This window comes from Pseudopodoces humilis, chromosome 6, assembly GCF_049639895.1.
Source record: "Pseudopodoces humilis isolate 2021_Gansu_Grassland_sample_001 chromosome 6, ASM4963989v1, whole genome shotgun sequence".
Lineage (NCBI taxonomy): Eukaryota > Metazoa > Chordata > Aves > Passeriformes > Paridae > Pseudopodoces > Pseudopodoces humilis.
In genome coordinates this window covers 70,912,138-70,925,822 of record NC_142205.1, presented here as the reverse complement: position 1 = coordinate 70,925,822, position 13,685 = coordinate 70,912,138, and the positions used below count along the sequence as shown (strand labels likewise).

The 13,685-nt window shown below is 49.7% G+C and overlaps 1 protein-coding gene across 1 annotated transcript; it reads left to right on the top strand.

Annotated features, from left to right (window-relative positions):
• The first annotated feature begins 10,513 nt into the window (after positions 1-10,513).
• On the top strand, positions 10,514-12,103 carry STBD1 (starch binding domain 1). The gene is made up of 2 exons (XM_005531754.2): positions 10,514-10,757; positions 10,874-12,103. Exons 1-2 carry the CDS (start codon positions 10,514-10,516, stop codon positions 11,677-11,679), a joined length of 1,050 nt encoding a protein of 349 aa, XP_005531811.1. The 3' UTR covers positions 11,680-12,103.
• The last annotated feature ends 1,582 nt before the right edge of the window (positions 12,104-13,685 follow it).

The following is a 13,685-nucleotide window of genomic DNA, read 5'->3' as shown; positions in this document are numbered from 1 at the left end:
ATGTGCCGCTCCACTTTCCCACCCATCACTGCCAGCAGGAGGGAAAAACACCTGCCACAGGGGCTCATGGCAGCCCCTTTCCCCCACGGCCTGCCCCGTGGCACAAAAGGAAGGAAGCCCTGTGCTCCCATCCTACGTCCCAGCAGCAGCAGTGTTTCCCGAGTCAGTTCCCTCTCCAAACGACGAGGCTGGCAGCTTGCCAGCTGCAGCCTGATCCATGTAATGCCTTCCTGAGCAAGAGGGCAAGTGGCCCATCAGGTGGATTTCCTGCTAAGATGGACTGCAGCGTCTTCCTTTAGAAATACTTCTTCCTGTAATTGTGATTGCAGCAACTGTGTTATGTTGTTATGTGCCCTTTCGGATATTTTTGCTTATGAAGGGTTCTGAGGTCACGTGTCACAGTTGTTTGGAAAACCAGAAGTTTCGTGGTTCCAACCACTGCAGTTAGAGAAATAAAAAATTAAAAGGGGGGGAAAAGGTTGTTCTGGCAGCTTTCTTTAATTTAGATTCTCATTCGAGAGTGGTGCTCTTAGCCCCGTTTCATCACCATTTCTCCAAACACCAAGAACCAGAGTACATAATTAGAATCTGGTTTTGAAGGCTAATTTAACTACAGCAATAAAACCCTCCCCTTAGAAAGACTCTTCCATGGGAATTCTTTCTCTGAAACCATAAACCTTTCCTTCCACTGTAAAATATTTTAGCTGAACCCTGGCACAAATATTTATAGAACAAGCAAAGATTCCTACAGAATTTTGGGGCTGGTTAATTCAACTTTTTTGTTTATTTTTCCATTAAAATCTACCCGTGCGATGCAGGGAACCACATAATTTCTCCATACAAATTTTCCAGATTCTCAGTGTGAATTCTTTTCTCTATTTTGGCAAATTATTTTACCTTTGGAAGCCAAGGAAGTGCTCACCAGCCATGATAAACTGCAAACACTCCCGTGAGGAGTGGCTCCACCTCCAGGGTGCAGCCTGGGAATGCAGTGGGTGCGCTGCTGGCTCAAGGCACAATTGTGTGCCAAAATTACAGATCTCTGAAACAAGCAGAGACACATCTTCCCTTTCCAGCACCATGATGATGTGTCTGAGAGGAGACAGACAAGGCCCACACTCTGGAAAGCATGGACATGGTTAAATTGTCCTGTCCCATGCACTGGGAATATCTTTAATAAACATAAAAAGCCAGACTTACTGAGGTTGTGATGTGGCTCCCTCAGTTTGTGCAACACCAGGTGCTCGGCTCCTTGGAGTCTATGCAAGGCAGGAAAAGCATGTAAGGGAAGGAATTAGGAAATCCCACAGCACAGCATCAGGCAGATCAGAACAGAAATCCTCAATCCTACCCCTGTGGTTTAGTAACTATCAGCCATTTCTCCCGTGGATGTTTAATGCCACCCACAGCAGGGCTGGAACAGCACACGGGAGGGTGGGGTTCTGTTCCCTGTCTCTTTGTGTGCACCCACAGCACCTCATGGATCTCTGGACACCTGAGACAGGAATGGTGCTTGCCCTTCCTCAGCCACCTGCCACTGCTGACAGACCTGCTCACACCACAGGGTCTGACTGGACCCAGGCCCTGCACTGCTTCCTTCAGGAGCTGTGGCCTCAGGGCACACAGACACATCAAACAGCCTCTCCAGGACCAAGTGTAGCTTCATCCCAACGCTGAAAATGCAGCTGGAACTAGAAAAGGGCTTGATCTAATAAACACTCCACCAGCATCTGTCTTATCTCCACTCTGGCCAGTCTTGTCCACTCGTCTCCTGCTGATGCATGATGTTTGCAGTCTGCTTCCCTCTATGGATCTGTGGCACCAGCTCACCCACATGACATAAAACACATTACAGGGAACCTGCAGCTCCTTCCCACTCCCAGTTTCCTGGAGGAGCAGCTCTTGGGAAACACCCAAATGAATCAGTAACACACAAGAAAAATTCTTCCAGAGGCTTTGCCCTTCTACTTTCCCTGCATAGCTCACACCTGTCCTTGCCACCAGAGAACTCACACACACTGTGGGTACCTCATACTCTAGGCTTAATTAATAAAATAATAACCTAATTATGACATCCTGATTTCAGCTGAGAATTGAGACATTTCTGAAAGGTTTGTAAGTGGGTGGTGATCACATTTCACTGGCTCAAGCTTCAATTTATTCATCCCACAGAGGCGAATTAATTGCTGGCAGGAAAGCAGTTCACTGCAGGGCAGAACTATGCTGCAATTACTGGGTCCTTGGAAAAGGCTGGGAGTAAAACTGGTGCTTTTGTAAGAGCAGCCTTTGCTCTTGGGTTAGAACACTGCTGGACTTCCAGATTTGGGACAGTGACATCCCAGGAAATGACACATTTGCCTGCAAAAGCACTTAATTTTGCTTCTGAGGAAATTATTTCTTTTAACTGTTATGAGATTAGCAGCAAAACCAGTTTTCCTTCTGAAATTTGTGCCTAACCCTTATCTTTTTGACACTTCCTAGCACATACATTTTTATTTATTTTATTTATACATATTTTTGACACACCTGCAGCCCTCGTGGATTGCAAGCCTCTCACACACACGCTGTAATTGTGATGTGGGCCGTGTGGTATATTCTATCATCACACACACACAGACACATTCCTCATAACCTCAGCCATACCAAAACCAGCAAGTGCAGCCGCTCACACCCATCAGCTCCTTCTGGCTGGGTTTGCTGCTCCCCTGACTTGTGCAGCAAGAGCCTGGTGACTTGGGGGTGCACTGGGATGGACGGGAGGCTCTGGCAAGTGGCACAGTCTGGGTAACTCACACAGGCTTGCTGAGGGCCTGGCTTGCAGTTGCCAAGCCCATCTCCTCCTGTCAGAGTTTTGCTACCTTAATTCAGATTTTAGCTTCTGCAATGCAGATTGCAACAGGAAGGACGCTGTCTTTTCAAGTGCTTGATCTGATACTCTTGAGCATTGCCCACAGAGACTGACACAGTTTTCCAAGCCCTCAGTTTTCTATCCAGCCCTTGAGGCAGCTCCAGGATGAACCAGGTTTACTTGTTCTGCTGCTGCTGAGCGCTGCAAGCCACCCTGGACTACTGGGAACATCCTGCACACCAAGGGATAAGCACAGGTGTGGAAGCACAGGGAGGAACCAAAACCACAGCTGATATGAGCCCATGCTGTTCCCAGCAGCAGAGCAAAGGAGAACCTGGCAAAAAAAGTCTGGAGAAATGCAAAACCAGACCAGGATTGTGTTCACTCTCGCCTTACAAACAAGCAGACAACAAAGCCCGAATCACCATAAAAATGTGTTTCTGTTTTTATTCTAGGGAGAGCTATAAGGAGAGGACAAGATTTCTGGGTCGTGGCTGACAGAGTCAGGTTAGTCATGCAGGCCAGGTACTTTATCAGTCACACACTTCCTCATCAATATCTGACACTTCAGAGCAGAGACTTTACCCTCCAGCCTTGAAAAGCTCTCCTGGTAACCCTGGACATGAGAGATGTTATATAGAACCTCTCGTTCAAACAGAATCCATGGCGATCGTGCACTTTCCCTCCTATAGTATGGCATGCATGCCTCCTAAAAAGGGGAGGATTACAGTCTGCAACTCCCAGTGGGACTTCAGGGCCCAAATCCCACAGCAGTGGACGAACACTCCAGCCCCTGGCCCAGACCTTCCTGAAGGGAGGGGGCAGAGAGACAGACCTGTTCCATTTATTTGCTCCATTTGGAACTTGGACTGAGTTTCAACCTACACCGAGTTTTAAGGGAGCTGCGTGCACTGGGGAGGCCACATTTACAATGAGCAAACCAAAGGTTCCCTCACCTGAGAGTCCTGTCCCACATAAATGCCACTCAGGCATACAAAAGCGAGGGATGCTCCATAGCAGAAACTCTAGGAGTCTCATTTTCATCTTTTTTTGTAGGCTATTCTCAACTGCTTCTGGATTTGAAAGAGTTCAAGAGCAGACTCTGGCCCTTGGAACATCTGTTGCTGCAGTAAAGCCTGGATGCACACCACCTCCCCGCACAATTTTACTGAGGTAAAATGGAGGTCTTGCACAGAGAGCCAGGGATTTTCACGGTCTCTGCTGACTGCATTTGAGAGAGGCTGCAAACCTACAATCAGAGTCTGCTTTGTTTTGAGCCTGTCTTATATCACAGCCTGAGATCTTCCCCAGATCCTGAAGTAAACACAGGGATTGAAGGCTGCAATTAGATGATCTTGCCAGCCTGCATCACATTATGATTTACTAGGACGATCAACTAACTAATTAAAATTGTGCAGTCTAAGTATCTTCTAGCAGGCAGCACCAGTGGCTCCAGAGCAGCACAGCCGAGCTCTCTGGAGCTTTCCCACACACAAAACCTGGGATGTCTGTCCTCAAAGTGCACCAAACTCGCTGCCACAGATGAGGGAAAACCAAAAACTCACGTTAGAAGTCTCTCCCTGATTCCCAGTATCCACTGCAATTAAATGCACACTTGGTAAGCCTGGAATGAGTCATCCCTTATCCCCAGCTGGGGCTGGCCACTGGCAGCCACTGGAAAACAAATGCTTTGTATGTCAGCCTGGATACAAACAGCTCCTGTCTGCCAGCTCAGACAACGAGGCTGTGTGTGGGACAGCCCTCAGATCCCATCCCGGGCCAGAGCAGCACTGCCCGAGGGCATGACAGCCACCAGCTTCCCTGGAAATGGGCCAGAGGTGGACAAGTGACAGGTCAGGAGGAGGATGAGGGAAATGTGCAAAGGGTTAAAGGAACAAAGGGCATCCTAGGGGGCTAATCCTGCTAGGGAGGCTATGCAATCTCCTACCTTAGGATCTGTTTTCCCTGTGCCCCCAGTCCCTGAGGGCAGTGCAGAGCTGGGCTCTGAATCCCTTTCAAAGGCACAGCTCTGGCCCCAGGATGTGCCGGCCCCAGTGTGGAGCAGGGCTTTACCCCAGTGCAGTAAACAAGATCCCAGGACTGCTGGATGGGCAGGATGCCAGGCTCCCTGCAGGACAACTGCTCACAGCTGCTGCCAGCAATGCTGCCTTCAACTGTTTGTATCATCTGCCCAACACACAAGAGGTGCTGAGGAAAAAGCACTGAGGGGGAAGGGGAAGGCAAACAGTGCCTTGAGAGCAAAGCCAAGAAACCAGCACCCTTGAGCTATTTCTAGGTCTGTGCCTCTTCCAGAAGCCAGCTCCTCTGTCCCCATTCTTTGTCAGATCCCAGGCTCCAGCCCTGGTGCCCTGTTGCACTTGGGTGCCTGCCAGCCTCAATTCTGAGTATTTAATACCTTAAATATGAGCCAAAAGCAGAGCTGGGCCCTAGGATGGGAGCCACTAGGCTTCAGCAGAGGCTGCAATACCTCGTGTAGGTCAGCTGTGTCCCTTGGCACCAAAGGGACCACTTTGGGGAAGCAAAAAAGCGCCCCTGCCATGGTTCTAGCATGTGACACGGCGCCACTGCATCAGGTGCTAGCTCAGGGCCCGCCCTGCCCTCTGACAAGACTGTGTGGGAAAGGACTTCTTGCTTCTCCCTGTCACCAGACCCAAGCAGCACATGACTCAGTGAGCTGTGACATCCCCCTTCACACACTGAACCCGGCCAAGAGGAACTTGCAGGGAGGAATCCAGAACAGGACACGCGGACTCGATGACGGCGCTTCAAGGCACGCCAAAGATCCTTGCTGCTGCCTAACTTTATATCCCATTATATATTTTATTTTGTTTTTCATTTCTGGGAGGAAAAATATGTACCACCGGTGAAGGCACCTGCCTGCAACTCTGTGAGGCCAGAGCTGGAATCAAACTTACTCAGGTCATGAAGATAAGCATTACCATCAGGGTGTTTGGTAAAATCCTTTCCCAAGGATCCCCATGTGGTAAGCAGCCAGGCAACACTGGAAAACAACAAAAAGAATGCCTCATTTTGAATGAAACTGTATGATTTATAAAACAATACCACTTCCTTGCAGCTTTCAGGAAAGCAGCAGTTAAAATATGGGGGCTTCAACACCCGTATTCAGAATTCCTGAAAATGTTTGGCCTAAGTCAAAGAAAGAATGTGAAATAATACCACACCTCACCCCTCTTTCAAGCTGCATTTTCCTATGGTCCTGACAAGGTAAAGAATCCGCGTGGAAGTCAAAGCATGATGTCTCCAGGATGTGAGACAACCATGAGAGGCTGTCAGCAGGATTTCACTGGGAAATCTCACTTGTGATTCAATTTCTAAGAGCGGCTGAGTGCCACAACTTCAGTGAAGTCTGAGATGAACTTGAGACAATTTAGCCAAATATATTTGTCTATGCCTAGGAGGAGGTAAAGGCAACAGGCACCAGCCATGAAAGGGCACCTGGAACGCAGCTGCACAAGCTGGGGAAATGGAGAATGAAAAACAGCACAAGTGTGACTTGCACAGAGTGACTAATAAACTGAAAAAGCTGGCAAAAAACGGCTCATGGGAAACAAACCTCATAGGAAAAGGGATGTAGAGAAAGCTGTCAGTGACACTACTGTCACAGTACAGAGAAAGCACAGGAAATGCAGTAAGAGACTGGCAGGGTAAGCAGTAAGCTCTACCTCAAACCCAAGAAGGAATTCCAAGACAGATTTACCATGGGTAAGTAGGAAAGAATGGTATTAGACCTCTTAGATGTTTTGAGTCAGCTAAGGAAGGATGAAATGCATTCCAACATGGAAAAACAGCAGAGCAAACTCAGATTCACAATCTGTGTCCTCAAAAATAGACGGAAAACCTGTGTGCTCCGTGCTTCTCAGCCTGGGTAAGACCTATGGTGGGAGACATCTGTGTCCAGGTTGGGTCACTGTACTTAAAGAAGAAGGACATCAAGCCTGAAGTGGATCCCTGAGATCCCTTTTAGCTGCCTTCCAGATTTTCATGGTTCATAATGGAAAGCAGGTCTGGATCTGCGGTGTCCTCATTACTAACCGACCACTCTTCGAGAAGTTAACAGCAACTGAGAGAAAGCATCTCCTCTCTGTTTGGGTGGGAAGAGCTTTTCCTGTCAGCCACACTCCTCCTGTGCCACCTGCTGACTGCTGGGCAGCGCTGCAAAAGAGTGTCCGGTGCTCACAGCTGAGCTACTCCAAACAATACGGGAGAGGGATGGGCAGAAAGCCAGTCAGGGTCACGGTTTCCTCCAAAGTGCATGAACACTTGGCCCTCCCCAGTTTTCTACCTGCTCAGGTGGAGATCCAATACAGAAAGTGTCAAGCAAATGCCTGGAAACCCTCCACGGCACCAGTCTTGATTTTTAGATTTTAACCTGGCTCCCAGGATTTTAACCTTAGGCTCCCCCTAAGCTCTGGGGGTTATGGTTAAGGTGGGAAAAGGAGATGTGACACTGCTCTTTTTCCCATCTCCTTTTAACACCTGACTGTTCCCAGTTAAACTAGAAGAGGAATTCTTCACACTGAAGGAATCAGAGGTGCTGAGCACACGGCTCATTTCTCACTGGAGATTCCCTGTCACCACACCAGGTGGCAGAGCTGACAGAATAACAGTTCCTGTGACACTGCCCGTGGGCCAGCCCTTCCTAACAACACCTCTGGCTGCTGCCTTGGTCACAGAGCTGGGGGAGGAAATATCTGCCCTCCTGTTTTGGTTTTGGCTCTCAAACTGTGGGAAGGCGTCAGGCTTGAGGCTCCTGATCTCGGGCCAGCCAGCTGAGAATTCCACAAAGTCACGTGTGGCTTTTCCAAATACTCTCCTGCTTTTCCAGTGCTCTCCCACTTGCTGAGCAAACAGTGATGCAACAGAGCCTCGTTCACAGAACACTGCTCTCCAAAGCTATGCTACATCAGGAATGACTGTCTTGAATTAGTTAGAAACAGAATTACATCGCTGAGACTTGAAGAATTTGTTTCCTTGTCCTTCTGTTGTACAGACATCACGTTCGGTTCTGATGAAAACTTAAAAAAAAAAAATCTCACTTGCATTTTGGAGAATTTCTGTTTATCTGCTTTGGAAATCCTCTAAGGAGACAGAAGTCTGCAAGTTCTACAGGATATGAGCACTTAAAGAATTCCTAGAGGGGAAGGGACCAAAGGCTTCAAAAGGATAAGTTACTGTCTGCTATGGTCCATGCAAGTTGCTTCAGAAGAGGAACCTCAGTGACCCTTCTCAGGTCTCCCCTGTCCATAACTCCATAACTCCATAACTGATCAGCAGTTCAGGAGTTCCACCCTTAGCATTGACCGAGATCCTTGTTTTAAAAAAACCCAGGAGACAGCAAATGAATTGTAGACACCCTAAGAGGAGGTGCAAAGCAAACAACTCAGCTGCTGCCCGTGCGGGCGGTCACTGTTACAGGCAGGAGGAAAACCTGTTCCATCCACATAAATCCATGCTGCCCCTCAAAGGGAAAGGTCCTCTGGGGATCATGCTGGGAGTGGAAGATCCTGAATGGGAGTTGCCTGCCCTGCCTGGCTGTGCAGCAAGCTTGTCTCTTTGTCCCGAGCTTGGTGACTCCCTCCAAATGGATGTGTGCTATCAGCAATTACCCTGAGTACTCAAAGAGGTCGGGGTGCTTTGCTTTAGTTTCTTCTGCAGGAACTGGGTGAGAAAGTCTGGCACCAGAAGAGGCCTGAATGAGCGAGAAGATGAACAGAAGCAGATGAGACCTCTGCTCTAGTCATTAAAGCAGCACCCTGCCTTTCATCCTGTGCATTTCTTCAAAATAAACCTTTCCCTAAGGATTCCTGCAGTAGTCTTTTCCAGGCTTGCTTGATGTCTCTTCCTTGCTACGCTGTTTTATCAAATGTGCTTAAAGAAAAAAAAAATGTGAGGTTAGCAGCTCCAAACACCACCTCTTCATCTGTGCTGAGGGCTGGCAGGAGGATTCCCTTTCCGTGTCATGCTGCAATGATTAATGGGTTGTGTCTGCTCGGCTGCAGGGAGGTGACTGGGAAGCCTAAATTGCAGTGCACACGTGGTACTTACGGAACAGTAGGTGCCCCAACTGGCAATCCCAGCTCAGTGAGGTGGTGCCCAGACACAGAGCAGGGAACTGGCTGTTTTGAAGGCTAGGAAAAAAGGAAGGTAAGGGAACTGCAAAAATATCACCTACTCCACTAAGTTTTAGTAGTTAGCACAGCCCATTACAGCCAAGGGTCTGTTTTAAGCAGCAAGCCTGAGGTGCACCTCAAAGCACCGACAGTGGTAAAAGAGAGTGCACCCAAGCCCTCAGTCACTGAGAAAGTGCCCAGGCACATCCTGGCTCCACAGCTCTTTCCTTCCTCTGTCTCACAGAGCAGGAGTTGTGAGCAGTGCACTTTCAGCCCATGCCAGGACACAGCTCAGACAGCCAAGTACCAAAATAGATATTTTGACTTAAGCACCAGCTCAGCGCTTTGCTGGAAGAGATGGTTCCTCAGCTACTGTGGTAAGCAAAGAAAGGGAAGATATTTAGAACATGAATTCTGTATCTCTGCAGCCACCCTCCTTCCATGTCAGCCAAGGAGCTGCCCCACGGAGGCTGCACACTTGTGCTTCTATAAATTCGATTGACATTTACTGTCCCGCTAAGCTGAGGGAGCGCTGCTCGAACTGACACTGAAAGATTATGAAGTTCACACACTGGAAATAGACTTACTGGGACATCCACTTAGCCATTCTCTTGTCTAATGAGATAGTGGGCAAAATCTCATCAGTGGGCTTTAGAGATCCAGTCATGACCACACCTTTGGTCAGATAAAGAGAATGGATTAAAAAAAGGCAGCAAACAGAACTGAGTGGAACAGCCTCCCCTCACTCCTCCTCTCATGTTAATCTTCGGTGTTACAAACATTTTCACACTTTGTCACTCCAGAACTGCCAATTCAAAATACAAGGTGCATTAATGAAATTTCTCAGGTTTCTCGTAAGAAACCTCTCTATTTTGAAATAAGGTTTGACATCATCACTTCAAGAGTAGTAAAATGAAAGTAAATTTAAGTAAATATCAAATATCCTCTGTATTTACAGACTCTGGACTCTGGGTAGTCCGATAAGATTCCTGAGCATAATACAGAAGCCAGGAGAGCAGGGCTATGTTTAGGAATCCAGCTGTAGTCATTAGAGTATGATGAAGAGGTTACAAAAGCAGTAGCGAAATCACTTCACTTCTCAAAGATACCAGAGCAGGACAGGATTCTGACCAGCACAAACATTAAAATTACCAGCAAATCGGTCCCCCCTCAGCACACCCCTGTTGGGGCACCTAAGCCCACCAGCACTGCCAGAATTAAACTTGCCCTGGGTGACCCTGCCTTGGCAGGGGGCTTGGGCTCAGGTGATCTCCAGAAATCCCTTGCAACCCTAACGATTCGGAATGAAAGCAGAAAAGAGCTGTGGACACGTGAAGAGAGGAAACTTTCTCCGCCCTGACTTTGTGGAGTTCACGCATTTCCACCGCCTCCGCGGCGCGGCTCAGCCCAGCCCCGCCCGGCCCGGCTCGGCTCCTCCCCGGAGCAAGAGCCCGGCTTAAAGCGGCGCCGGGGGGGCGGCCCCGGCGGGGTCTCGCTGCTGCAGCGCCCGGCCATGGCCCGCGACCGCGGCCCGCCCGTGCTGCGGCCGCCCGGCGCCGCCGCGCTGCCCGCCGAGCCCCGCGGCTGGGGCTGGCTGGCCATGGGGCTCTGGCCGGCGCTGCTCGTGGGGCTGCTGGCCGCCATCGTCGCCTGGCTCTGGTACGGCGACAGCGACGGGCGAGCCGAGGCGGGCGGCGAGGAGGCGGAGGGCGGCAGAGAGGGGCCCCGACGGGCGAGCGCGGGGGCGGCGGCCACAGGTACCGGGATGGGGAGGCGATGCTCGGGGTGCGTCGGGCTGGCCGAGCCTGCGAGGACGTGGGTTGGCCGGCGCTCGGCTTAACCCGCTGCCCTTCTCCCTCCCTGTCGCTTGCAGAGGATGCTGCGGCGGGAGGGGAGCCGGTGCGGCGGGAGGCCGCGGCCCCGGGCGGCCCTGCCAAGCCAGGAGAGGATCTGGCGGCTGCTTCGAGGGAAGAGCTTAACCACGTCCCGAGCGGGGCAGTTTCGGGCGAACCTGTGGAGCTGGAGCGGCTGATCCCGAAGCACGGTGTCACGGAGCCGGGGGAGCATCCAGCTGATATGGCCGGCAGCCAGGCAGGGGAACTGGGAGCCCAGGTGGGACAGGCAAGTGACGGATGGTTCGTGATGAACTTGGCAGGAGCCTCTGACGATGACTGTAAGGACAGAAGTGAGGAGCGGCCGTGTGAGCCGGCCGAGAGGAGGGACTTGGACCACGAAGAGTGGGAAGTTGTTTCTGAGCACCTGGTCGAAGGGGAGGAGGGCAAGGACGGCAGCGTGGAAGACTCAGACAGCAAGGAATGGGAACAAGGAGACTGCTGCGATGGGGACTCGAAAGCAAAGAGAGTGGCAGCCGTGCCCCCCATGTTCCAGAACATCCACGTGGCTTTCCGCGTGCACTACATCACCCACTCCGAGGCGCAGCTCATCGGTGTCACGGGGGACCACGAGTGTCTGGGACAGTGGCACAGCTACGTCCCCCTCAAGTGCGACAAGGATGGCTTCTGGTCCGAATCCATCAGCCTGCCCGCAGACACCAGAATAGAGTGGAAATTTATCTTGGTGGAGAATGGGAAGGTCAGACGCTGGGAAGAATGCGGTAACAGGACCCTAGTGACTGAACACGAGGATCAAATTGTTCACCAGTGGTGGGGGTACCATTAATGGGAAGGTGGAAGCTGCTGATCTAATGGCAGACCTGCCTAGGTGAATCACCGAGCCTCTAAACCTTAGGGGGGCTCCCCTTCTTCTCTAGGAGACCCTCTCAAGCGCAGAGCTCTGGAAATCCCGTATCGAACCACGTAAGCAGCAGATCTCCTTAGGAAATCTTTTGGCAACCTGAAAAATCAACTTTGAGTACGTGCTGAAGAGACACAAAGTAGGCTAAGAAGGCATGAGCAGCATTCCAAGCACCTGCCTGTCCAGGTGGACCTGGACCCTGGACTTGAGTTAGTGTTGCTTTGAGTGGGGCTATGGGCTGGGGAAGAGTACTGGGAGGTGTGGTTACCAACACTGTAACAGCAACTTAAATGTTTTAGTTTGTGTAATGTACTAAGGAAACAATAAACATTTTCAGATTGACAGTTCATGACCAGTTGACCAGTGACCTCACTCTTTTTGGTAACTTTGATCCAAAGGAGCCACTTGACCTGAAATTTTAAGGAATTGCTGAGAAGTGGCCCTCCCTCGTGTAAGTAACAAAAGACTGAACCCCAAAATAGTTCATTGTCTACCCCCCTACTGTCCAGTAACCATCGCGGCTCAAATGAAAGGCTTGGCAGACAGCTCCACTCCTGCTGAGGGGAGAGCAAAGGTCAGAAAGGACTGTCTGGGCTTAATGAGTTACTTTGTCAGGGTGGGAGCAGGCTTTTAAAAAAAAGCCTGGAATGCTGTGATGACTAGGGAATAGGGTTCTGGCTGGAACAGTCAGGTGGCACACTGAGGAACAAAACCACACTATTGATAGCAAATACTTGGCTTAAACTTGTACATGTTTTTTTAAGACAAAGCTTTTCAGCTTGAATTTATTTTAAGTTTTGGCCTTCTAGTAAGCCAGATGAAGCACAATACTTCCAGCTTCAGCTAGTATCTATCTATGTGATAGAAGCAGAAAGCTTCTCTGCTTCCCTGCATTTTGTATTTTTAGGTACAAAAAAAATGCTGCCACTTGAGCAAGCTCCTCTTCCCACAATGCTGAACCAAGCTCTGGCCTGCAAACAGCCCCTTCCCCTTGAGTGAGCTTGGTCTGGGAGAGCAGAGTTTTGTAGGAGACCTGCAAGTACACAGATTAGCACTTTGCTTTGGGAGATGTACTTCAAAAAGCGTATCCCTGATCTAAATGCCTCTGCTAATTCCTTCCTGCTCGGTGTGGTGGAACAGTCTGGATGTGGGAAATAGAATGGCTTTGGTGAAAGACTGGAAGATGAAGTTCAGAGGTTGACCTCCTGCATCTGGTGGGTTAATGGGCATCCAGTTGGTGGGACAATGCTAGAGCAGCTGGGAGGAAGATGTGTTGGAAATGTTCTTACTGGGACTTTGATACCAGCTGTTCAATGAGAGTAGGCTGGGCTGCCTGCTCCTGCAGACCTGGCCACAGAATAGCTCCAGGAACTCCTGGGAGGGCATTGAGAGGAGGGTGAGGAGGGAGAGAGACTAAGGCCAAGGCACAAGTCCACTGCCAAGTTGGAATTGTGATTTTTATCCAGTGAAACAACCTCAGTTGCACTCTTTGCACTGGGCTGTTCTAACAAGAAACTGAAGTGGATACTATACCTAATACACAGTGGCAATAGAAGGTGATCTTCAAAAATCCCTCAAGTCAAAGCAAAACATTTCATTTCAAGGTGATTACCAATCTCTTCCCCCTAATGCAGGCTCTTCAAACAATGAGACACTCTCAGCTTAAAAAGCAGTTGTTGCTGCCGCCTGAGCGTATTTATACACATGCTTGAGGCTTGTCTGAGGAGATTAACTGTGCTATTAGATTAAGTTATTCACTAGAAAGCTACTTAACCTATGCTAGAATAGATTCTCTAATGCAGTGGTGAACATGTCAAACAGACCAAGCCTGAGAAGTCTTTCAAATTGAGAACAATGGATTTTTTTTAATTAAATACCCTGTGCTTTGATCCCACAGACAACTGGCAGTCTCCATGATTGTATCACCTTGC

What these genes read in the sequence shown, in the direction of transcription:
- STBD1 (XM_005531754.2), top strand. Translation starts at nt 10,514, where the DNA reads ATGGCCCGCGACCGCGGCCCGCCCGTGCTGCGGCCGCCCGGCGCCGCC. An exon ending in CGCGGGGGCGGCGGCCACAG is followed by an intron (nt 10,758 to 10,873) that starts GTACCGGGATGG and finishes TGTCGCTTGCAG; the next exon opens with AGGATGCTGCGGCGGGAGGG.